Below are 23,689 nucleotides of genomic sequence, written 5' to 3' on the forward strand. Positions count from 1 at the left end.
TCATAACCAGCCAGGGCTGAATCTAACTGAATTCTGTTCCACCCATTAAAAAAAATTACAATTCTCATTATTTATTAAATCATGTTACACCTATTTTTATATTAAGTACCAACGTTTAAAAAAATACTTTGCTTACCTTGCATTGTTCTTTTGTCTTTCCCTTTACTGTTTTTTTCTTTTCTTCTATGTATTTTACCATCTTTTCCTGTGTCTTTCAATCTATTTTCCACTCATTATAATTTTCTATAGTATGTAATCTTTGTTCTCTCATTCTCTTCTTTTTCCTATATTGTGTTCTCTTCTTCCTCCTGAGTTTCCAGGCTCTCTTCCCCCTCCCTCCAACACTCCTTCCCTCTCAGTTCTCCTCCCAATCTCTCTGAACTATCCATCATCATCTTCTCTCATCCATCTTTTCCCTGTCTCACTCTTTAAAAACTCTCTCATATACATTTTACACTCTCAAAATCTCAAAGATCTGTTCCTGATATTTCAGTACCAGGCATTCAGCATCAAATCCCAGCCCTACACATGTATGCAGCGTAGAAATTGCAACAGTTTATAGTCTCACCGGGATCTGTAACTGCCTAAGAATCACCTACAGAAACAGACACATAGGCCCCAAATAAGAAATCTGTGTCTATATCCCTCCCCTCCCCTGTCCCAATTGCCACGTATGGCAGCTGAAGAACTGAGGGATGACATCACAAAAGGCAGAGCCTCTCTGAGATCTCAGTGGGTAGGGAAGGGGATAGAGGGACAGGTTCTCCTTTAGGGCAGTCATAGCTGGTGATTATGAATGGGCTGTGTGATCTATAGCCAGTGTCCATAGCACTGCTTGGCTGACCCTTCGGAAATGGAATGGTCATCAGGGACTGAAGGATGGGAACAACTGGGCAGAAGATTCACCATCCCCTATGGCAATCACAGGACAGCAGAAAGGGAGAGACCTCCAAACACTGTTCTCTCAGTGACACATTCAACCTCTCTCTCTCTCTCACACACTCTCCTGAAGCAGTTCCATGGGGTTTACGGGATTTATGTATTGTTATTTGGGGCAACCATTGTGTCTATCTGCATGAGCTCCCTATACCCCTGAGCAGCTGCATGCAATCCAAGGAGCAGATAGCCTGCACAATTCCTTGTGCACTAGGCTGAGCAGCCTCAGAACCAGTTGGCCTGGCATACAGCTAGGTCGTGCAAGGGATTACAGCCACATAACAGAGCCAGGATTTACCCTTCAATGCACAGCTCTGTGAAAAAGCAATTTGGCCTAATTTTTAGGGAGCCTAAGTATCTGTAGCTCCCTATGACTTCAATGGGAGTTAAGTGTACTAAGCATCTATCAGAAAATCAGGCCCATTAAACTGTAAATGTTTGTCTATTGCATGACTTTTTTCTTTGGTTTTATCCACATTTACAGTTCAGAGTTTAAGTGATAATAAATAATGCCTGCAGAGAAAATCTTGGCAGAGCGGGAAATAAAACTTTTACTCTATCACTCATTTCTTTGTAAGGATTCTCTCGCCTTTTCAGAGGAATCCCCTCTGTATTACAAGTGCAGCTTCATTCTTTACTCCTACCTTTCCACAGGAATAAAATCATGATAGGTACATTTGATATGGGCCTGAACCAAAGCTCTGCATCCAAACACCCTTGAATCTTTTGGGTAATGGGGGATGGGGAGGTTGAATTCAGGATCTGAATTTTACATTTGAGGCCCATCTATAATTTACAAAATGGCAGTACAAATCAATGGAGACAAATGCAGAGTGATTATCTTCTTTCTCTTCTGAAGTATCTAGCACACAAGCTGATGAAAAACTGTCTGTTCTTTAAAGTGGCATTGTTGTGTCCTTGAGCCTTAGCCAGCAGCAGTCCCTTCACAAGTTACTCCTACAAGTGTGAATACTCTGTGCATGAGTGCTATTGCTGAGCCAGGTGCCCATACAGAAACCTGTTGACCAGCCCAACAGGTCCCTCTGGAGCTCCTGTTCTGCATGACCTGTGGAAATGCCTCACTGTAAGTTCTGCAAGAAGCCAAAACCAGTGTGGAATAAATTCTTTGGTGTCCATGGGATTTTGGTAAGTGCCTAGGCACAAGACCCTACCAGAATTGGGCTGCTAATGTCACTTTCTCTACCATTTCTTAGTCTCACTGCCAGTTTGCTCCCCTGGAGAACATGCACTTGAGTTCAGAGAGTCACCGAACTCATAGAAGGATGTTAAACTAGGCTCCCTCATGTAAAGCTAAAATCCATAGGTCAGATCACCCCCTTCCCAGAGAAATTTCCTGTGGGAGGGGAGGGACAGAGTTTCACCTCACGGAATTTACTAGAAAGGACCCCCTCCCCGACAGTGAGCGATTTGGGAAGCATTAAAGTATATAGGAGGAAAAACACCTCCCAGACTCACATCTGTAGAGACAGGAGCTTACCAGCCAAACATCCAACCCTCCACTTGGCTCCACTGACCTTCCACTACCTTGGCAACATAGCTTCTATTGACTGGGTCCTCTTGTGCCTGCTTAATGGCAGCCACTGTGGTGACCCAGAGACAGTTAATCCAGATGCAAGTTACATTAACTCCTGACTGAATTTCTGCATAGTCAGGGTCTGTAGAAAATAATTCAGCAAAGTGTAGCCAGTCCTCTGCTCCTCCCACTTATTCCTTGCCCACTTAGAACAGAAGCCATTTTTTTGTCCCAGGAATAGGAGCAATGCTGTGGAGATCTATCTTCAGAGCGTCCCCTCACTGACATACATGAAAAAGGTACTAACCACTACCATGTTAAAGCCTAGACTTTCCTTTAGACCTGATCAAAAATTTTCCAATGAAACTTTTTTTCCACTTGAATATTGGGGTTTCAACAAATGAAACATTTTCCTCCATTTTTTATATTTCATAGAAAAATCAATAACCTCTCCCCACCAAAAAAATTGTTTTTGTTTTTTTGACAAAATTCACAGTTTTCTGCAGAAAAAAATTCTGAACTCTACTCTTCTTTATCAATGCAGGTTGTATTGATTTATGTTTCATGAACCAGGCTGTACTTCAACCTCTACTATGACATTAGAGTCATGTCAGCCCAAACAACTTTCCACAAAAATCTACTCAGGAATCTTTATGCAAAAAATTAAATAAGAAGATTCCTGAACCTAAAAGGAAATGGAAAAGAAAAAAAAAATTCTCCAGGGAAACTCAACATGGTGTCTCTTTACTTCATCCTTCTAGATTCATCTTCACTATAATCATTACCACAACTTGGTTCACATTCCTTCAGCTGCTTTATTTTCACAATTTTTAGTCTATATGTGTTTTATTATACCCCACTCTGCAAATGGTTCTCTTTATTCCACTTCTCTCCATAGCAAGTGTGAAGCTATACAATAATCTGTATTTTACAAGCTGTTTGACATAAATGAAATAATCTTCCCCACTGCTACCATTACTATTCCACATCCTCCCTTAAATTTCAATTTAAGTTTCCCGATTGTTTATAATGTCAAACAACCCCTGATTTCCCTCTTACTTACACTGGGTTTTATACAAATGTAACTCCATTAATTTCAACTGAGTTATTCCTAATTTGCAATGGTGAGTAACAAGAATCAGACCACAAATTCTCAGTTATACCAATGTAAATCTAGAGTAATTCCAGTCAAACGAGTAATGCTGGATCATGCAAATGAGTGCAGAATGCGGCCCACAAAGTTCTCATGCTTTCAAAATGTGGTTAAAGTAGTAAATTATAGTTCATAAAATATTAATTTTAGTACCTACCTACAAGTTTAAAAAGAGTAGACAGCCTGAATTTCTCTGAATGCTTGTATTTCAAAAGATCAACTGAGGAAGCTGAAAGATGGATGAAGAATCCTGGCTTTGCAAATGACTCAAAGGAACTGTATCCTGGGAGCCACATGTTCTTGTGGACAGCAAAGGTTGATCTGTTACGGAACTCTTCACTATCTTCCCATTTGGAAAAAAGCAGGGTATCATTGGAAGCCAAATGAAGAAAATAATTTGGTCTGTTAGCTGTTTCAAATGAAACCAAGTTGGGATCTGAAAAAAACACAACAACATATTCACTGGACTAAGCAGAGTGGGCCAGATTTATCTTTGGTGTAACATCACTAAAGTCAATACCACTTGAGTCCACAGTAAGGATGAACTTGGCCCAGTTCTTTTAAGAAAAAATATTAAATATGCATACATGTTGCTGGCTTTCCTCATACCGAGTACCTGGTAGCCCCAATGATTTCACTGGGACTATACTGCATGGTATGTTACTTGTCAACACAAGGGTGCAGTAATCTAGCTCACCGTGAGCATATAACTTCAGTTCACTACTTTTGTTAGCCTTATTCTTATCCAAAATTAAAATACAGTCTCACCAGTTTTACAAAGTTATGCTTACCCATTTGGAAGTTATAGCTCAAAAGCTCAATTATTCATTTAAAATGAAGTAACTAAAATGCATTTTACATTCAGTTTGTAGGGTCGTGTTTTCAGTTTCCAAGCAGTCGGCTCTCCAGCCATCCTCAGGACAAAAGCAGATTTGGAATGTGCCTGCCCTTGTACTAGTAATGGCTCTTTTGTCACAACCTTCTACATGCTGACCAGTACTTTAGCACTATAACAGTCCCACTGATTTCAAGCAGACTTCTGTGGGACCACGTGCAGAGTAAGGTACAGCTCAATGAAAGAACTGAGTCCATTATGAGCACCTGTTGCTCACAGTATTACTTGATTTTATTCTTCTGTAAACTGTGGTATTCAGTTTAAAATAACCATAGAACAACTGTAAAATTAACTATCCCCTGAGGACTGGATAATATTTCTTTTAAAAGAGGGCACAGAGGACAAATAATCTCCATTAAACAGATGTTTTATTATGTTCTGTACCATATTTTTGGAGCACCACTTATCTCCCAAGTATAACATTTATTTATTTGAAACATTGAATAGCATGGAAGAGAGTATCTTTTCTATTACTGGCTGTAGCAGGTACATTTGCAATGCAATTTGTATCACCTGCTCTGTATACAACAGTTACTTTATTACCAAAACCTCCCAGTCTTCTTTTATCACTGGTCTGAAGCTAACAAAATTTACCCATTTTTCTGGGATACAATTTACTATCTAATTTATAAAACTACAAATTACATATGGCTGCTGTGGATAATCATGAAGGAAATTCCAAGATAATTGGGCTGATGATGCAAAGAAATTGTTATACAGATTTTGTTAGACTCCTCCAAGGCCAGATGACTAAATGACATCCTCTTAATGTTATAATGGAGTCGGCAAATCCTGGTAGGCAGGGTAAAGCCTGAGTAGATGAGGTCTGTCCATGGCTGGAAAAGGAGACAGAACCTTTCTCCCCAAATCAAAGGCAGGATACAGGGCACTAGTACAGAAAAACTGAGATTCCTGCTATAGACCAAGAGCAGAAGTAACAGCCCTGACCCTCTATATTCTCCTACATATAATTTTGGGCCAGTTCTACACTGGGAGCAGACTCACAAGTTAGAGCCCTGCTATTCCCTCAGCCAGCCCACAATGTCCCATTCTATGGTCCCACACAAAAAGCTGAGAAGCACATTGCTCTATGGAAAGCAGAAGGTGAAGAGTCTATGCCTTACAGGCTCTCTGGAGACCTGATCAGCAGGATCAGACATTTCTGGTGCATCTGGCATTAAGGATCATTAAAATATTTATTATAACAAACTTTCCCATGGCAATGAAATTGGATGCGCAAATACCTGCAGTATTTCATCAGCATCATAAAGTACTGAAAACCCTGCATACTCCTCTGAAGAGGTGGAGGACCTCCCTGGCAGCTGAACTGGTGAAATTCTGGTGTGCAAAGGTGGACAAGATTTGAAGAGGCCACCCAGGGGATGTGAATCCCTGTGCAAGGCATGGTTCTGCTTCAAAATAGCTCTCTTATGCCAGGACACAGGAAATGAGAGGTGACAGAGCAAGGAATGGGCTGGAGCATCTGTTATTACAACAGTCCTTCCAATCTTCCCCATCCCCCTCTCCTGCCATAGGGCACATTAGGAATCGGGGGGTTACAATGTTGTTTTGAAAACTAAAAGTATCTAATAATAAAGCTGGAATCATCCAATTAAAACCCACAGAGTGCAGAGATTGGTGGACATTGTTAAAGTTAGAATCAGCTGATAGCTGCGGAGGAAAGGTCTGTCGGCAATTCTGTCCTCAAGTGCAGGACTGTATTCAAAGAGAGAATTTGCTATGTGTGTTCACTACCCACTCTGTCTTTGTCTTTATCTATGTTTATTTTCAGGTTACAGCGATGAAGTGAGCTGTAGCTCATGAAAGCTTATGCTCAAATAAATTTGTTAATCTCTAAGGTGCCACAAGTCCTCCTTTTCTTTTTGCGGATACAGACTAACATGGCTGCTACTTTGAAACCAGTGACTTTACCATGTGCTTTGGGCTTATACCATCCTGAAGTCAGCATAAAGCTCACAGCATCTCCTGGAACAAAATCTTCTGCTCTCACTGGGAAAACGTAGCCACCCAATAGTTTGGCTGCCATTGCAACTTCTCCATCCAAGTAGCTGACCAGTTTGTAGGGACCCTTTCCCAGAACTGTTGAGAGAGAAGCCAAAATTAACTTTCATGTTGAGTGTCACAAATGCTTGAGCTTTCATATATTATCTTAGGCAATCATGTAGTAGCAAATTAAACAAGAACAACTCCAGCCTGAAAACTATTCCAGGCTTCATATGCTAAAATGAAATGGCAGTGCCTTACGAAGCAACAACCACCCCGCAAAAAAACAAAAACAAAAAACAAACACTTCCACCTACTAGCTGTAATTAGACTGCACAAAAATTTCCAACTTCATTTCAGAAAGGTTTGTGAGAACTTTCCCCTTTCCTCCCTACCTCCATATATCCCTCTAGGTTTCATTTTTAATTGGGTTCAACTAATATAAAATGTAGCTGACACCTCAGTTGTGCTCCTGGTTATGTGCCCAACAGCAAAATTTGCATGTGGACAATAATCTTGCAGGAGGCCAGACTAGATAATTAAGTGATCCCTTCAGGCCTTAGAATCTATGGATAGATATGGATAATAAGAACGAACATATTATATTTAAGCTTGGAAGGATTAGATTTCTATCAGTAAATGTTGGTAAACGTCGATTTCACTGTACACACACAAACCTCAGAAAAAATATTTCTACTAATCAAAATTTACAGACAGGCAAATTAAGAAAAAAGCTGCTTAAGAACTTATTACAGTCAAAATCTAATGATTTAGACTAGATTTGTTACAAAAGGACTAGCAAATGAATAGTAAACATAGGTATGATTTGTTGATTTAAGGATATTTATTTTGCATGTTTTGACAGTTTGTGTTTTAACCATTTATAAAGCTTTACCTTTTGAATCTCAATGTCCACTGTTACTGAATAATTGTCTGACTCCCCCCATACCATAATTTCCCTCAACTATGAAAATTTAAAGGTTGATAAAAATCTCAACAGACTTAAAAATAAATATTAATATTATCCATCAAAATTACAAAAAATATAAAAAATGGATCTGCCAAGCCTAATTATATTACCTATAACTTCATACACACAATGCTGGAATGGTGAGGTATAAAAGGGTCCTATCAGCCTGAATTTGAAATGGGTGTATTATCCATATACATATGTTCTGAGGTTTTGTAAAGATTCACACTACATTTGAAAATTAACTATTTGACAGATGCAAAATAATACAAACATTTTTTGCAACTGATGTGATTTATTTAGCATATGTTTGGTAGTATCTTATAGCAAATGTATATTTAAATGCTAAATACCTATGCTGAAATATAGTGAACATTTATTAGATGATTTTCAGCTATAGGATTAATGTATTTGTATTATAAAGATGCTACCACTCACTAGCTCACAGCATGATTGAAATCACATTATAAATACCTCTGTTTAACAATACTCACTCTGAGACCTCTCTCAGAGCTCAAGAAGAGCTCTTTGTAATGTCAAAAATTGGTCTCTTTCACGAACAGAAATTGGTCCAATAAAAGATATTAGCTCACCCATCTTGTCTCTGTTTAACAGTGGTCATCATGTATAAATGAACTTCTTGGATAGTAAGAGTGCATATATAATGTTATCTTTTTGTATACATGCACACATAGTGGTGTAGTAGTGTGGCATAAAGGTATTATCAGTATGAATTTGAAATTGGATGTCTTATTCATAAGTGACAAAGCCGAAGGGCAAGTTACATTGTCATCTCAAACACATGCTGATACATACTTCCTAATATGTCACACCATCACCTATTTTGCTTATACCAATAATATTGTAGAAAAACATATTTTTAGAATTATTTTAAAAAAATTAAGTAGGACTATTTTTATATCCTTCTTCCTTAAAGCCAGCTCTCTGAGTTCTGCTGCATGCAAAGTACAGGGGTCAGAAAAAGCCATAAAATGTCCTGAAATGGCATTTCTATAACTAATACTTATCATGAATTAAAGTCTGATATCTCAGGCTCTTTCAAGGCATGAAATATGTACTGAATCCCATTAATAAATTGGGAATATAAAAAGCACCTGTTTCCAGCTTTGGGGGGGGATGTGAAATACTCAGCTCTAAGGTCAGGACATTGTTAAGCACAAAAAGCCTGTCACTGGCCCAGGACTGGATCTTAGCCTTCTTGAGCCTTGGGCCAGGCTAACCATTTGGGGAGAAGGAAGATATGTTTTGTGGCAGGATGATTTTTTTTAATGGCACTGTTTGGCCTATTATAACAAGTCCTGATTAGATGGATTAGTAGGTAAAGAGCAGGTGAAGGGGATGAAAGGTATATGATACATGTATTTATCACATGGTTATTACTAATACAAATGTGGTGGATATATTGGCATATAGATATACACACATGCATTCTCAAACTTGCAGTAATTATCTGCCCACAGCTTTTAATAACAGTTAAAACTAACATCGCAATTTGAAAATGTACCCCTTATTATCTAATTTTATTTTGCTACATCCAAGGATCATTAGAATAATTTTTCATAGATTATAAAGCCAGAAGGAACAGTTGTGATAATCAAGTCTTGCCTCTTGTGTAAATCAGCCTATTGGGCTTCCCCAAAATAATTCCTGTTTGAACTCTAGCATGCCTTTGGAAAGACATCCAATCTTGATTAAAAAAATTTCCAGTGATGGAAAATCCACCACAATCCTTAGTAAACTGTTCCAATGGTTAAATTATAGATCTGAGCAATAACAGATTTTTTAGTTTGCTAGCAATTCCAAAAAATTGGAGAAAAAATCAGGTCAGATCAAAAACAGCATTTTTCAAAATTTTTGGCACATTGAAAGTAAAAAAAAAAAAAGAGTAATTTGGGGTTGAACAAAGCATTTAATTTCAGCAAAATCTATACGTTTTATTTCAATTTGGATTATTTTCAAACATTTATGATTCATTTTTAATACAATTAAAAGTAATTATGAAACAAAGTCATTTCAAATCAAAAAATTCGCAGCATTTCCTCTTGAAAATGTCAAAACAACATGTCAAATATTTGGAATTTTTGTTTTAGGATTTTATTAACTGAAACAATTCAATGAAACTGATATGAATTTACAGAATGCTTCAGAGTGACTGAATCTGCATTTTTCACTGAAAAAAATTTCAGCCAAAAATTTCACCCAGCTCTAGTTAACTACTCTCACTGTTAAAAATGTGTACCCTATTTCCAGTCTGAATTTCTCTAGCTCCAACTTCCAGACATTAGATCTTGTTATACCTTTGTCTGCTAGACGCCGTTAACAAAATTTCTGTTCCCCATTTAGGTACTTATAGATTGTGATCAAATTACCCTTTAACCTTCACTTTCTTAAATTAAACAAATTGAGCTCCTTGACTTTAATCACTGTACGGCGTGTTTCCAGTCCTTTAATTTTGAACATTACACTTTCAAACTTGCAGTCTTTCAGTCATATGGTACTTCATTTGTGAAAAAAAATACAAAAAAGAAATTTAAAATGGCAATAATCCCTTAATACTGCATTTTCCTGTATCAGTTAAAAACCTACTATATAACACTTGTCTGAGCAATTCAGCTCAAATTGAAAACACTTTCAAAAATCCCTATCACCAGGCAAATCCTTTAGTCAGATTTTCTCTGGCCCTTTCGTATGATGAGCAAGGAGGGTAGAGAGGCACAAGTAGCCTCTTCTACCGGAGGCCCAAACCAATCTCCCTCTGGAGAGCTGGCTCCATTTTGATCCCAATTCAGTGTCTGAAGCCTATCTATAAAGAAACAAACATCTTTACAGGTTCAACAGGCAAATTTACAAGGTACTCTGAATCCTGAAATTTGTTCAGATCAGATTGTTTTAGTTAGCCACAAACAAGCAACTATCTCTTGAAAGTTAGCTACCTCTTGAGGCTGCCCAGGGAAAAACAAATGGGAGACTAGATCATTTAGCGATCAGGTATCTGTTTTAGAGAGTACTATGGTCCTAAGTACTAAATACCAGTTCAATTTTTAGGCATCTTTAGAGGTAACTAGTTTTGGGAAACCCACAGTAAAATTATTCCAGATTATACTCTGCCTTTGGTAAAATAATAGATTTCCTAGGCTCAGATGTATGTAAATCTGTTGTTTTTAGATTATGAAACAGTACTGAGGGACCTCATATTATATGGAATGTGTTCCTGATACAAATTAACCAAATCTGTTTCAAAACTGGGGATTGCATAGAACAAAATGAACTGTAGATTATCTGTATATTTTCCATATATTCTCCTTTATCTCTTCTTCCCTGATATTATGTATCGCTTTTGTTAATTTTATTTTTATTTATTATAATGTGGACTGATTATAACACAGTACGTCACCTTTGATGGTGACTGCATCATCTGTCTTGGGAAAGAGAATTGATTCTTAAAGTACATCTAGGATATTATGACCTCAGTGTTTCCATCACATTTTCCTTTATCAATAATATCTTTCAGTGTTTTATAAAAGACATTACTATTAAAGCTATTATCACTTTATAATGTCGTAAGCTAGTCCTTGATTAGCTATTCTTTTATTAATAAATTATAAATGGATCTAAACCAAAATCTTGAATTTGAACACCCCTCACTTTGGAGTTGGATTCATTTCCACAATACAATAGTTTTCACTGGTTACATTTTTTAAACCACATAAGAGAAACAGTCAACAATAATATTAATGTGATTGGCTGACACAAATTCTATTAGATAAAATATGCCATTAGTTACTTAATGAACAGTTATTTATTTATGATCTTCAAACATTTACATTAATTGCACATAAGTTATATATTAGTGAAGTAGGGCTATGTTCAATATGAAGTAGATTCCATGATTACTAGCTCTTGGAAACACCAAAGCAAACCTAAAATAAAGTAACCTGAACATTAAAACAATATAGTGTTTGCAACTTCCATTTCTCTTCATGAACATGGATCCAAAGTTTCTACTTTTATTCAAAATGATAATAATTATACACAATAACAAAATATTTTCTTGCTTTCTTATCAACTCTTCATCATTATTGTAGGACTTACCTTTATTGAAATATTCACAGTCATAAGCTAAAAAAATATAAAGGAAAGAAATACTTAGCTACAGACATTTTGCAGATTTGAAATTTAGAGAAAAGCAAGTTTTCCTTTAACCCACTAATGAAGGGACAAACCAAAGCTGCTCAAAACCAAATGCCAACTAACTTAGATTTTGCACAAAATTTAATTAATTGGCAAAGCATTCATTATAACATTTGAGTAAAAATGCACTAAACTCAGCGCACACATTCACTGCAAACACATAAGGCTATCTGTTTGTGACCTCTAGTGGTCAAGTCTCAGCTTTACAATCTTTCCTTGGTTTCAAAGTAGCAGCCGTGTTAGTCTGTATCCATAAAAAGAAAAGGAGTACTTGTGGCACCTTAGAGACTAACAAATTTATTAGAGCATAAGCTTTTGTGAGCTACAACTCACTTCATCGGATGCATCTGATTTGTTAGTCTCTAAGGTGCCACAAGTACTCCTAATCTTTCCTTGCTGACATTAAAATACCTGTGTATAATCTACAATGTCAGAAGCTATGATGTAGTTTCCCCACTCTACCAGGCTCCCTGTGTGTCCATTTTAGGCTACTCACGTAATCTCTCTGTGCCTCTCTTCTCAATCATAATGTACAAATATTTCCTTTCTGCCACCCTTTGTCTGTCTTGCATTCTTAGACCATAAACTCCTTGCAGCTAGGACTATCTTTACTATGTGTTTGTGATAGGTGCTGTACAATGCAGCCTCTTGTCAAAACTGTATTCGTAACAAACAATAATATAGCAATATTTTAAATCCTGAATTACACTTGTTCAAAACATTCTATAATCCTTCCCCACCTCCACATTGCAGGTGCAGAACAGTGCTCTAAAGCATGTAAAGTTGTTCTCTCCTGCAGGGGGACTCTAAGATCTGACCCTTGGCGCTCCTCTTATCTCTTGCACCCAAAATAATTGAGTTTGGATTTGGACTATGCTGTGATTATATTCTGTACAGCTAGCTTCATATCAGCTATTTTGGGGACACTTCACATGTCGAAAGCAGTGAAAAATCCACACAAGTGACTCCATCCATCCACATCACATAGGATATCTTGTGCTGGGTCTCCAGAAGGTAATGGGAAAAGAAGAAAATGTTGGTGTGTCACCCACAAACATAGAAGTGACCAGCAGTTCTCACACAGTGGAAATCCCATGGCCCAAACTGGGAATAGAAGCCAAGCAAAGGGCTGCATCTACTTCCATTTTGGAACTAGAGACTCCAACCAACAGCTCTGCTGCCATTGCTCTGACTTTAAAATGGATGTGCTCATGTGACTCAAACTTTGGTTGCTTTTTAAGAACTTGATCCAATGTATAGACTGGCAATGTGCTGCGCCCAGTACTTGGTTGAGAAAACTTACGACACACTCTGGGGGACCTCCAATCTACTATGACTCCATGCTGACAGCACTGATGTGCATACGCCGATACACTTGTACAGAAACATTCACAATCACCTCCTTGGTTACAACCACATGTGTCTGTCAAGCAGTTTGAATAAAACCAGGTGACGTCCACCTGAAGAACATAAACGTTATTGTAATAACATAAATAATTCACATAGACTTTGACAAGTGATCTCAATCCAGAGCTATCAGACTTTGACAATTTAACAAGACTTCAAAATAAGACAGGTGTTATTTTAAGTGTCTGCCTAAAACACAAAGCATCATCATAGTCATGAGAAACTTGTACACTATTTAGTGGTACAATTGAATTAATCAAGTGATACATAGGAATCAATGCAGTAATATGATATTTATGTTGACTTGAAGTATGGGATAGGGTAACAGTGTTTACTTGTAATTTAAACTTTAATAAACTAAAATTAGAAATATTAATTTCCTCAAATTAACCATAAATAAATAAATTTAGCAAGCTTGTTAAGAACTACTGGACACACATAATTTAATAAGTGATCAAACGTGGTGAAATTAGTGATTAACTGTTCTCCATTTAGACAATTTCATAAAAATAATTCTGTGGGTTTTTTTTGTTCTCTTATTGTCATGACGTCTTGCTGTGTGTAACCAAACATAAAAGAAAAATCAATTATGACCAGTGCTAAGTTTTCTCATTGAAATATTGTAAAGTGCTCTCTACATGGATCTACACTTGTGGGATGTTTAGAACCTAGTGCAAAAACAAAAAGCTTAACAGACCAAACGACATGGAGAATGTTACAACATTTGCATCATTATATTTGTACCAGCTAAAATTACATTATAACCGCTATATGGGTCTTAGCTATCTTCTGTGAAGAGACCACCTTACTCCCTGTGTGCCATTTAAACAACTAAGATAAGCAAAAGGCCTTTAAGCATGGCCCAGGGTACTAACCGTTCCTAGATTTCAACATCTTGGGGCAGGTATTGCTCCACCAGAGCCCAAGTCTGCTGACTTTCAGGGCAATTTGTATGGCTCATTTATTTTCTTTGACTTCTGCCTGAGTGAGGGGATGTATTTCATTTATTCTAGGAGGCAACTCTTCAGGGCTCACGTGGCTCAGCAATGCACTGTGCTTATTTAACTAGGTTCAGAAAATGTCTGATAGGTGACTATTATTCTATATCTAATATATATATATATATGTAAATAAAATAATCCAGCAGGTAGATGTATGGATGCATATGTACCTGGTGGATGGAGGAGGGGTAAGACCCCTATAGGCCCCATCTGGCTCCCTTTATTCATCAGTTTTAATGGGACTAAAGCAAGGTCCTACTTAATGTAAGAGTTGCACAGTCAGGCCCTATAGTATATCAAGTTAGTTAAATATGTCTAGATGAACTGGAGATCAGATGAGAGCATGAGATCATTATGAAACATGTAAATGAGCAAATGCTAATGGATCAGAACAGATATTGATCATGTTTTCTCTCTCACTCTGTCATGTTAAATAGAACTGGGATTTAAAGTGATGTAAGGTTTCTTTTTAATCATATACACAGAACTTCACATCATTTTATTTGTGATCACTACTCACCACTGGATGGCAAGCTTCAAACATTTCACTTAACAGTATCCCACATTCCTTCTTGGCAAATGGCTCTCTAAGTGGGTTCAAACTGCATGGATTTCGAATGTCAGAGCTGTCAACACACTAAACCAGAAAGCAAAATTGTCACCCCCTCCAGAAACTTGTTTCACAACCACTGTGCTATCTGAACTTTCAAAACCTAACCTTTTTTTTAAAAAAAAAAAATCAGACTTCAAATAAGTCATGTGAGCACAAATCAAATACATAATTTCTAAAGCACTCATTGTAGTAGTCAAGACAGCCTAAGACTTATTATTAAATAGAGGAAGGTAAATATGCGAAGAAGGAACAGCCCATTGTGGAAAAATGTTTCACTTGTTCTGAGGGAAAAGGAAAAACAAAGCAACAGGTGTATACATTGACTTTGTTGGGGTCCAAGCCTTACTCACACAAGTAGTCCTGCTTGCATGAATAATAAAGATTACTCATATAAGCAAGCCTTATGTTTTATTTTAAAAAGTTTCGATTGGACTTTTGAATAGCAATCTCAGAAGTGCATATGTATTTGGTAATGCATGGTTTCTTTCTGGTAAATGAAATATTCAACATTAATTCATTTAAAATAAATATTTATATAGATACTGCATATAAAATACTTTAAAATACACAAGTTTTTAAATACAGCTTTTCTATAGTGCAAAAGATGGGAATATTTTAGAGAGTTGTTTCTCTAAGTGTTTCTATTACTCTTTGAGCAAAGTTCTAAATTTAATGAAAAACTGCAGTACATTTAGAACAAACATAAAACAGAATACTGCACATCAATCCTCCATGTATTAGTGCTTTAGGAAGAAAAAACTTCCTGTCCTTTTTTTCCCACTTCACTTTAATTAGTTATTATAACAAGGTCAGTAGATATTGTAAATACGGTTTGCAACTGAGCTGGGATTCCCAGGAATGGAATTATTGGTTCTGAGGCTGATGAGCTGTAAAGTGTTACACAACAAGGATTTATTAGGAAAGCCATTCCTGTTATTATTTACCTCTACAGCTGACCAGCTACTTCCAAACTCTTGAGAGTTTGTTAACTCAAAATTTTCTGGAGTCCTCATTTCATTTATTGTTTTCAAGTCAAAATTTCCACATAATCCAGTCAGTTCACCCTAAAAAAAAATTATATGTATTAGTCAATGCTACTAGCTTTATCTATTATTAAGGTTGCCTGTCATATCCCATTATAATCACCCATTTTCAGTTGCTTATAATTTTACCAAATTTTGATCATTTACTTCATATTAATTCAATTTACTATAGAATTGTTTGAGTTGGCAGATTTGTTTGGTAGATCTTCTAGTCTATTCTCTGAACCATGGTCAGATAGTTATGTTAGTCTTTCAGTACCATATAAATGACTTTAAGAGTGTTGATCTCTGCTTACCTGCCATTGAGGTCCAGTCTGTATGTGAATAGTTGTTCTCTGATCCCATAGAATGGTGATGTGTTCATTAGGAAAATGAACAAGTGTGAAAAATCCAGCTTTCCATAAGTGTATTTTTTGTAGTTTGTCTATGTAACTAGATGGACTCTGTTCAAAACAAAATAAGCCATCACATAATATAAGTAAAGTCTTTAAAGAGTGTCTGCTTGTCAGGAAACAAATGACATCAATAAAATGAACGATGGGGATGATTTAAAAATTTGTCCCAATACTGAGTGTTTATCACAGAGGAATAAATGAACAGGATTTTTACCATGATTAATGCTGGATTTTTTTGTGGATTACCTGATTTATACAGTTTTTTTGAGTGTTTGGGATTTTTTTAAACGAACATCTATGATTTTTCACATTTTCAGGGTCAATGAGAGTATGAGTGGGTAGGATACTAAAAATGCTGAACAGGTGCCCGAGAGCTGCAAAATTAAACTCAGCTGTTCCATGGGATGAGATTTTCAAAAGTGATTGAAGTTCCATTGAATTCAACAAGACTTAAGTATGTGCTTAAGTGCTTTCCTGAATAAAGATTAATGTAATCATATATTTGAGTGCTTTCTTGAACTATATAGGGACAGAGTCTGCCATCCTTTCTCACACTGAGTAAAACTTGTATATATTAATTATAATTAATTACATTAGCAATAACATTCTGTATAAAGATAGCAGAATCTGATCTATAGTAAAGAAAAATCAGCCCAAATGGTGGAGCACAGTAGAAACTGGCATATATTTTATGCAATTGTACGGAGAATTCTGAAATCCAGATTCATAGGATGAATTGCCACTTTAATGGGTGGGAGACTTGACTGGATCCACAAAGTGCCAGACAGCTTTAGAATTAAAGGAGAAAAGTTCGCAGGGGTAGGCCCCTCCTTTCCCTGGGTGTTATGTTACCTGTTGGCTGGCCAGAGAGAAATGGACACCAACTGCTTTCTTGCTCCGCACAATCATTAATTGAAACCATTGCCTGGGACCTCTCAATCTCCTTGTCCCACTTTAGCTGAACCCACCCTCACTCCCCATAGTTATATAGTAGGGAACAATGTTTTTTAGAATACTGTGGGTCCTTCCGACTTTCTGTTTTAGGGGTCAGGAAGGAATTTTTCCCATTGGGACCAAATTATCTGAAGCTGGTAGTTTTTTTCACCTTCCTCATAGCACCATGGATCGGAAAGGATTGAAATTGGATTTAGAAATGTAATATTGGAAATTGTATAAATGTTTAGTACATCATAAATTGTAGCCGGCATCCAATATGGACAAAAAGGGCCAGTGCCCAGAAATAAGAAATCTGGGATTTTGCTGATGGGCCTCAGGCCTAAAGGAAAAGGGGAGACCTGGAGTCTTCATAGAAAAAGGTTGTTCTTTGGTACCTTTAATCTCCTTTGTAGGGGAAGGGGAAGATGATTCAGCAGAGCAAGCTGAATCATAGGGGTAGACAGTTATAGGCTTTATGATAGGAGCCCTATAAATCCCACAGTGGATCCACCTAAATGCCTGTTATGGGAAGACGGGATAGATTAACACCAAAAAGAAGCACTAAGTTGAATAATGTTGCAACCTGCTTCTTAAAGCCCATCCCTGTGTCTGTCCTCATGCATTTGCGTGTCCTGATCAGCGAAGTTAATGGCAAAACTTCCATTGACTTAAATGGCGCCAAGATTTCACCCATAGATTTTAAGGTCAGAAACAAGCATTACGGTTATCAGTCTGACCTTCTGCATAACACAGGCCCTAGATTTCACCCAGTGATTCCAAGGGACTAGCCAAATGCAATCAGCATTTACTGTATAATAGATTCAAGCATTTGTTAATTAGTGTAGTTTTTAAGTATTTGTATAGAAACAAGACCATCCAGTCCCAAATATACATTTTCCCTTTTTTGCAGGGCTAAAAAGTGAAACTTACTGGATTTCCAGTGTCGTCATCAAATGTTAGAAAAGATTTTCCAACATTAATGGAAATATACTTTCTGCAAATTATTCCAGTATTAAAGCAGTTTACGTTTTCTGTAATGACTGAAAAACTAGTAATTGAAGTGCTCTGCAGGAAAAAAAACAACACAAAATATGTAAACTGAATTAATAATACACTGCTATAGTTATGCATGATTATTTTTTTCTCTTCCGTAGCAGTAACCTCAATGTGCTATAAGTATATTTCACCCTAGGCATTCCTGTATTCACACCTTACACACGACTGCAATAATATTTGTACAAAATATGCCTTGTGATGTATCATATGAAAGCTAGTAACATGTTGGTTATTAATATAACTGGAAAATGCATGTGTTAACCTTATATGTGAAGTTATTAGTTCCCTCTGTATGATGTTACAAGAACATGTTTAAGACAAAGACAGCCTAGGCTAGGTAATGGTAATAAACAGGTCTGTGTACCCCATAGGATTATTTTGCTAGCTATTATATCCTACTAATCCAGCCAGCAATATCAATTAATATGTTTCTTTTTCTGAAATTAATCCATTTTATTCTTATATTTTATTAGTATTAATTCTTTGGAATTTAGGACGTGTTGAGGCATGTGTTTCCTAATAATAAGTTTTGCTGAAATGATGCAATTTAAGAAGCTTACCAGCCTGTTAATTCCAGTAAGATCTGCTATATAGCAAAAAGTATAATCAGTTATGAATATGTCAGCATAAAAGCTGGCAACCTTTGGCACAGATGAGAATGGTCCCTGAACTTTGGAGAACCAAAGGGAGGAACTAGCCACATCACATCACAGGTTTATTCGGCATCTACAACTGGTTGGTAACCGCAGGGTACACCACAACTTGGAGGTCATCAAGAGAGCCTAGCAGTGAGTGAGTTTTGGAGTGAGATAATCCTTATTAATATATTTAGAAAGTAAGTGTCATAATCCACTAACCTATAAGACAGTGGTTCCCAAACTTTAACAACCTGTGAACCCCTTTCACTAAAATGTCAAGTCTCACAAACCCCCTCCTAAAAATGAATATTTCCAGGGATTTTCTCCTTTACCTGAGTATACATTATAAAAGCAGTGATCTTGGAAATATAACATTTGTTTTTATGACATGCTTATTACACACTATTTATTAATAATTATTATTTATCATTATAGTATTTGTATTACATTATGAAAAGGGCAACACGCTTCCAAGATCTCACTTTCGTAGCATGTATCACTTTGAATAAGCCTGTTATAAGACAAGGATCCTATGTTTCATCAAGGAATGTCAGATGTGAAACAGCATGAAGGTATTTAAGAAGCCAACTCAAAGAGTTCCTCCTACACAAGCATTCAGGTCTTGAGCAGTCCAGGCAAACAACGCATGTTACAACAAAGCTTAAACTTGTTCTTCATAATAATTTAAAAAACAATACTAGCTGCCCTATTTAATTTAAAAACAGCAAAAAATATCCACCTCCCTTTCCATTTCTTATAAGGAGTCTTGAAGTTTAAATCTCCTCACTGTGATATATATGCTTGCTTTGATCTGCTTAGCCCTTGGAAGTCCAAGGGCTCTGGGCTGCTGGCCCTGTGCTGCCCAGGATCCCTAGGGTGACCTCTGGCCGCCATTAGGGAATTTTTTCCCGAGAACCCTGTAACATTTCGCAAACCCCCAGGGGTTCACAAACCCCAGTTTGGGAACCACTGCAAAAGGAGAAGGGTACCCATAAATTTCTCAGTGTACGTAAATAAGATTTGGGTATAGTAGGTTGGGCCTGAATTACATAGGTCAGGATCCTATCAAATACCTTGTAAGAGGGATCTTCTAGGCTCTTCTAAGTTCTAGGCTCTTCTAACTCCTGAAGCTTTGGTTTCTTGGAGTGCTTTTTCCAATTCTCCTATACTCTAGAGACTATCTTCTATCACACTATCAGCTCAGTTTGTGCAATATAGTATAACTACTCAACATTCCTAACCATTGGGGAAGTCAGCACCATCGCGTAATCGGGCATGCCAGGAATGAGGCTGGTCCTTCACTTCCTATTACCGGGTCCTCAAAGAAGAGTGTGAGTATGTTAGGTCAAGGTACTTATAATAGAAATGGTACCACCAGGAGTTCTGGAATTCTTTTACTGTTTTGCAGTTATAAGTTTCATTGCATTTCTGATTTTTATGTTAATTCCAATAAAGGTTTTATCAATTTGGTATTGTCCTCAGTGTACGCGTTCTTGCCAAGCAACCTGAGAGTCCTCTCCTGATATAGAATTCTCTGAGTTCTCGATCTCTATAGTCTGAATTGGATAAGAACCTATAAATCTTCTGGTTGGATGCAATCAGTGGTGAGCCATAGCAATTAACCCATCAAATTCAGGTCAACATCTGTCAGACACAAAGGAATATGGGTTTACCTCAATTTACATATTAGCAGTAAACAAAGCCATCAAGCTAAACCAACAGGTGTTATCTAGAGTCTGAACTCAAGAGACAGAGGATTAACATGGCTCCTGCACCCCAAAGAGACACAGGAGACTGAATCCCCAGGAGGCTTTCCTGACTTGTAAGGCAAAGACAATTCCTTTGGTAATATAAGGGACAAAGACAGACTCTATCTTTATCCTTCACTGTAAGGAAACAAAGGAACCAAGCAATCTGATCTCTGTAATTTGATCTCCTGGCCAGGTCAGCCAGTGAAGAACTGGAAGGGAGGCTGTGGGTGAGAGAAATCATTTTGAACAAAGACAGGATCTTGCTAGATTATGTTTTAGACTTTTAGATGTGTTTTTTTCACTTTTACGTGCTTGTAAGCACTTTTATGTGCTTGTGTCTATATCTTTATCTCTTTTACTTGGTATCACTTAAGCCATGTTCCTTTGTGAATAAACTCATTTGATTTAATTATAAATCAAAGATGCTGCATAAATTCAATAAAGTGTGTGCTTCTAGCAAGCTGACAAGTTGGAATGTTACACTAATACATTTTCTGTGAGGTTCTAGTGAGAAGGACTGGTCCCTGCAGTAGGATGATATTGGGGCAAATTCAGGGCTAGAAGGGTACTAAGGTCAGTCTTCAAGAAGTAACCAAGTTGGGCAAAGCCAGGTTGAGGCTCATGGGCTGTTGGTAAGCTGTTGGGGTAAGAATTCTGGACCAAAGCTGTACAGCCACAAGATACCCAGGATTATAAGACAGATGTTGACTGAACTCTTTACTGGCCTGGGTGAACCTCAGACCATTCTAACTAATTCATGGTCCAAAGTCTTAGCAGCAACAAAGTTCATAAAGTGACAGGTGAAACATCAACATAATGTACAGTTAAGCAAGAGGTGGAATGGAAGCTGAATGCATGTCACAGGAACTTGGAGATCCTCAGGCCCCATCTGCTTTCATTTGTTTCCATAGATGTGTACATTTTGTCTTTTTTCCTGCTGGTATGTTTTGTTCAACATTAATGCAAATAATTTTTTGTGTAAAACGCTATAATGTTAATCATACAAATGAAACAATAATGTGATATTAAAGTGAAGATTTTTGAAAAAGTAGCAAAAAATCTTTACAAGACTTGCAAGTTGCAGATATTTCCCCTATTTAATTTTTTATCTGGATTTGGGGAGACTTTAGAAAAAATTCACCTTAACTAGATGAACCTTACAAGCTCCAATGAAGTCAAATGTGAGTCCATCAAATGTCCTGTAATGCCGATCCCCATATGCAGTACACATTGATGGGCAGGGATGGAAGATGCATTGAAATGACCCATGCTGGCAGATACTGAAAAAGTATGATCAATAGTGTAATATCAAGTGTAGAAACTGACAAATAATCACAGTTATTTTACTGATCATTTTTCAAAGATTAGAAATATTAATAAAAAAGCAAAACCAGTAAAAATATAGTTCTAAAAAGTGTTAGGAGTGTGGATAGATTGCATACTGAAATGTTATGAAGTAATGATATCAATAAAACCCACCCTGAAAAAAAAATTACATGTTGAATTGATAGTTTGAATTTACATCCACTGAACTGTATGTTGAATCCATAGGTTCCATAATGTATCAGACACTGGCATTTCTTGTATTGAACCAGTAAAAAGAAAATGGCCTCACTATCAATTTAATATGTTACATAGTAGTTCACATCAACAAAAAATCAAATACATGTATCAAGGAATAGCTTGCATACATTATAGTTGTTTGAACAGAGGCTGAATCTTGGAATCAGCTAGTGACACATTTGTAGTCAGTCCAGTTCCAGAAGTCCTTACTCTGTCCTTAATTTAAGGGAGTTTTGCATGATAGAAAAAATTGAGATTTGCCTAAGTGATTTAGGCCCACATCCTCAAAGATGCCTAACTAAAGATAGGCACCTAAGTATATTTAATTATGTGAGCCTTAGAACCTAAATTCCATTTTCAAAGCTGACAAGCATTTAGAAGGCTTTCAATGAGACTTAGGAGCTAGAATCCCCAAGTCTCTTTTGAAAATGGAACTTGGGCACTTTGGGAAATTTTTCCCAAAAAAAGACTTTCAGGACTCAGCCCCTTGATATAATTGTAGCATAGCAACAACAGTCAAACTAAATATAGTATGTTATATATTTTCTTTTTCTTAATATGTATCTATGCCACATGTAATATATTTAGTTTGAAAATGAATAACTCTGATATACCTTAGAGACTAACAAATTTATTAGAGCATAAGCTTTCGTGAGCTACAGCTCACTTCATCGGATGCATTTGGTGGAAAAAACAGAGGAGAGATTTATATATACACACACACACACACACAGAGAACATGAAACAATGGGTTTATCATACACACTGTAAGGAGAGTGATCACTTAAGATAAGCCATCACCAACAGCGGGGGGGGGGGGGGGGGGGGAGGAGGAAAACCTTTCATGGTGACAAGCAGGTAGGCTAATTCCAGCAGTTAACAAGAATATCAGAGGAACAGTGGGGGGTGGGGTGGGAGGGAGAAATACCATGGGGAAATAGTTTTACTTTGTGTAATGACTCATCCATTCCCAGTCTCTATTCAAGCCTAAGTTAATTGTATCCAGTTTGCAAATTAATTCCAATTCAGCAGTCTCTCGTTGGAGTCTGTTTTTGAAGCTTTTTTGTTGAAGTATAGCCACTCTTAGGTCTGTGATCGAGTGACCAGAGAGATTGAAGTGTTCTCCAACTGGTTTTTGAATGTTATAATTCTTGACGTCTGATTTGTGTCCATTCATTCTTTTACGTAGAGACTGTCCAGTTTGGCCAATGTACATGGCAGAGGGGCATTGCTGGCACATGATGGCATATATCACATTGGTAGATGCACAGGTGAACGAGCCTCTGATAGTGTGGCTGATGTGATTAGGCCCTATGATGGTATCCCCTGAATAGATATGTGGACAGAGGGTCCACATATCTATTCAGGGGATACCATCATAGGGCCTAATCACATCAGCCACACTATCAGAGGCTCGTTCACCTGTGCATCTACCAATGTGATATATGCCATCATGTGCCAGCAATGCCCCTCTGCCATGTACATTGGCCAAACTGGACAGTCTCTACGTAAAAGAATGAATGGACACAAATCAGACGTCAAGAATTATAACATTCAAAAACCAGTTGGAGAACACTTCAAT

General features: G+C 37.2%; 1 protein-coding gene across 2 annotated transcripts in view; it reads right to left on the reverse strand.

Annotated features, from left to right (window-relative positions):
* OTOG (otogelin) overlaps positions 1–23,689 on the reverse strand; it is a 173,636-nt gene that overhangs the window by 64,275 nt on the left and 85,672 nt on the right. For both annotated transcript variants that reach the window (XM_038405412.2, XM_038405411.2), the window contains exons 25-33: positions 21,686–21,824; positions 18,030–18,164; positions 16,065–16,211; positions 15,670–15,789; positions 14,633–14,749; positions 13,008–13,164; positions 11,606–11,632; positions 6,451–6,618; positions 3,781–4,059 (exon numbers count right to left, since the gene is read on the reverse strand). In XM_038405412.2, the coding sequence (XP_038261340.1) occupies positions 3,781–4,059; positions 6,451–6,618; positions 11,606–11,632; positions 13,008–13,164; positions 14,633–14,749; positions 15,670–15,789; positions 16,065–16,211; positions 18,030–18,164; positions 21,686–21,824 (1,289 nt within the window). The remainder of the gene's footprint in view (positions 1–3,780; positions 4,060–6,450; positions 6,619–11,605; positions 11,633–13,007; positions 13,165–14,632; positions 14,750–15,669; positions 15,790–16,064; positions 16,212–18,029; positions 18,165–21,685; positions 21,825–23,689) is intronic.

This window comes from Dermochelys coriacea, chromosome 6 (genome assembly GCF_009764565.3).
Source record: "Dermochelys coriacea isolate rDerCor1 chromosome 6, rDerCor1.pri.v4, whole genome shotgun sequence".
Lineage (NCBI taxonomy): Eukaryota > Metazoa > Chordata > Testudines > Dermochelyidae > Dermochelys > Dermochelys coriacea.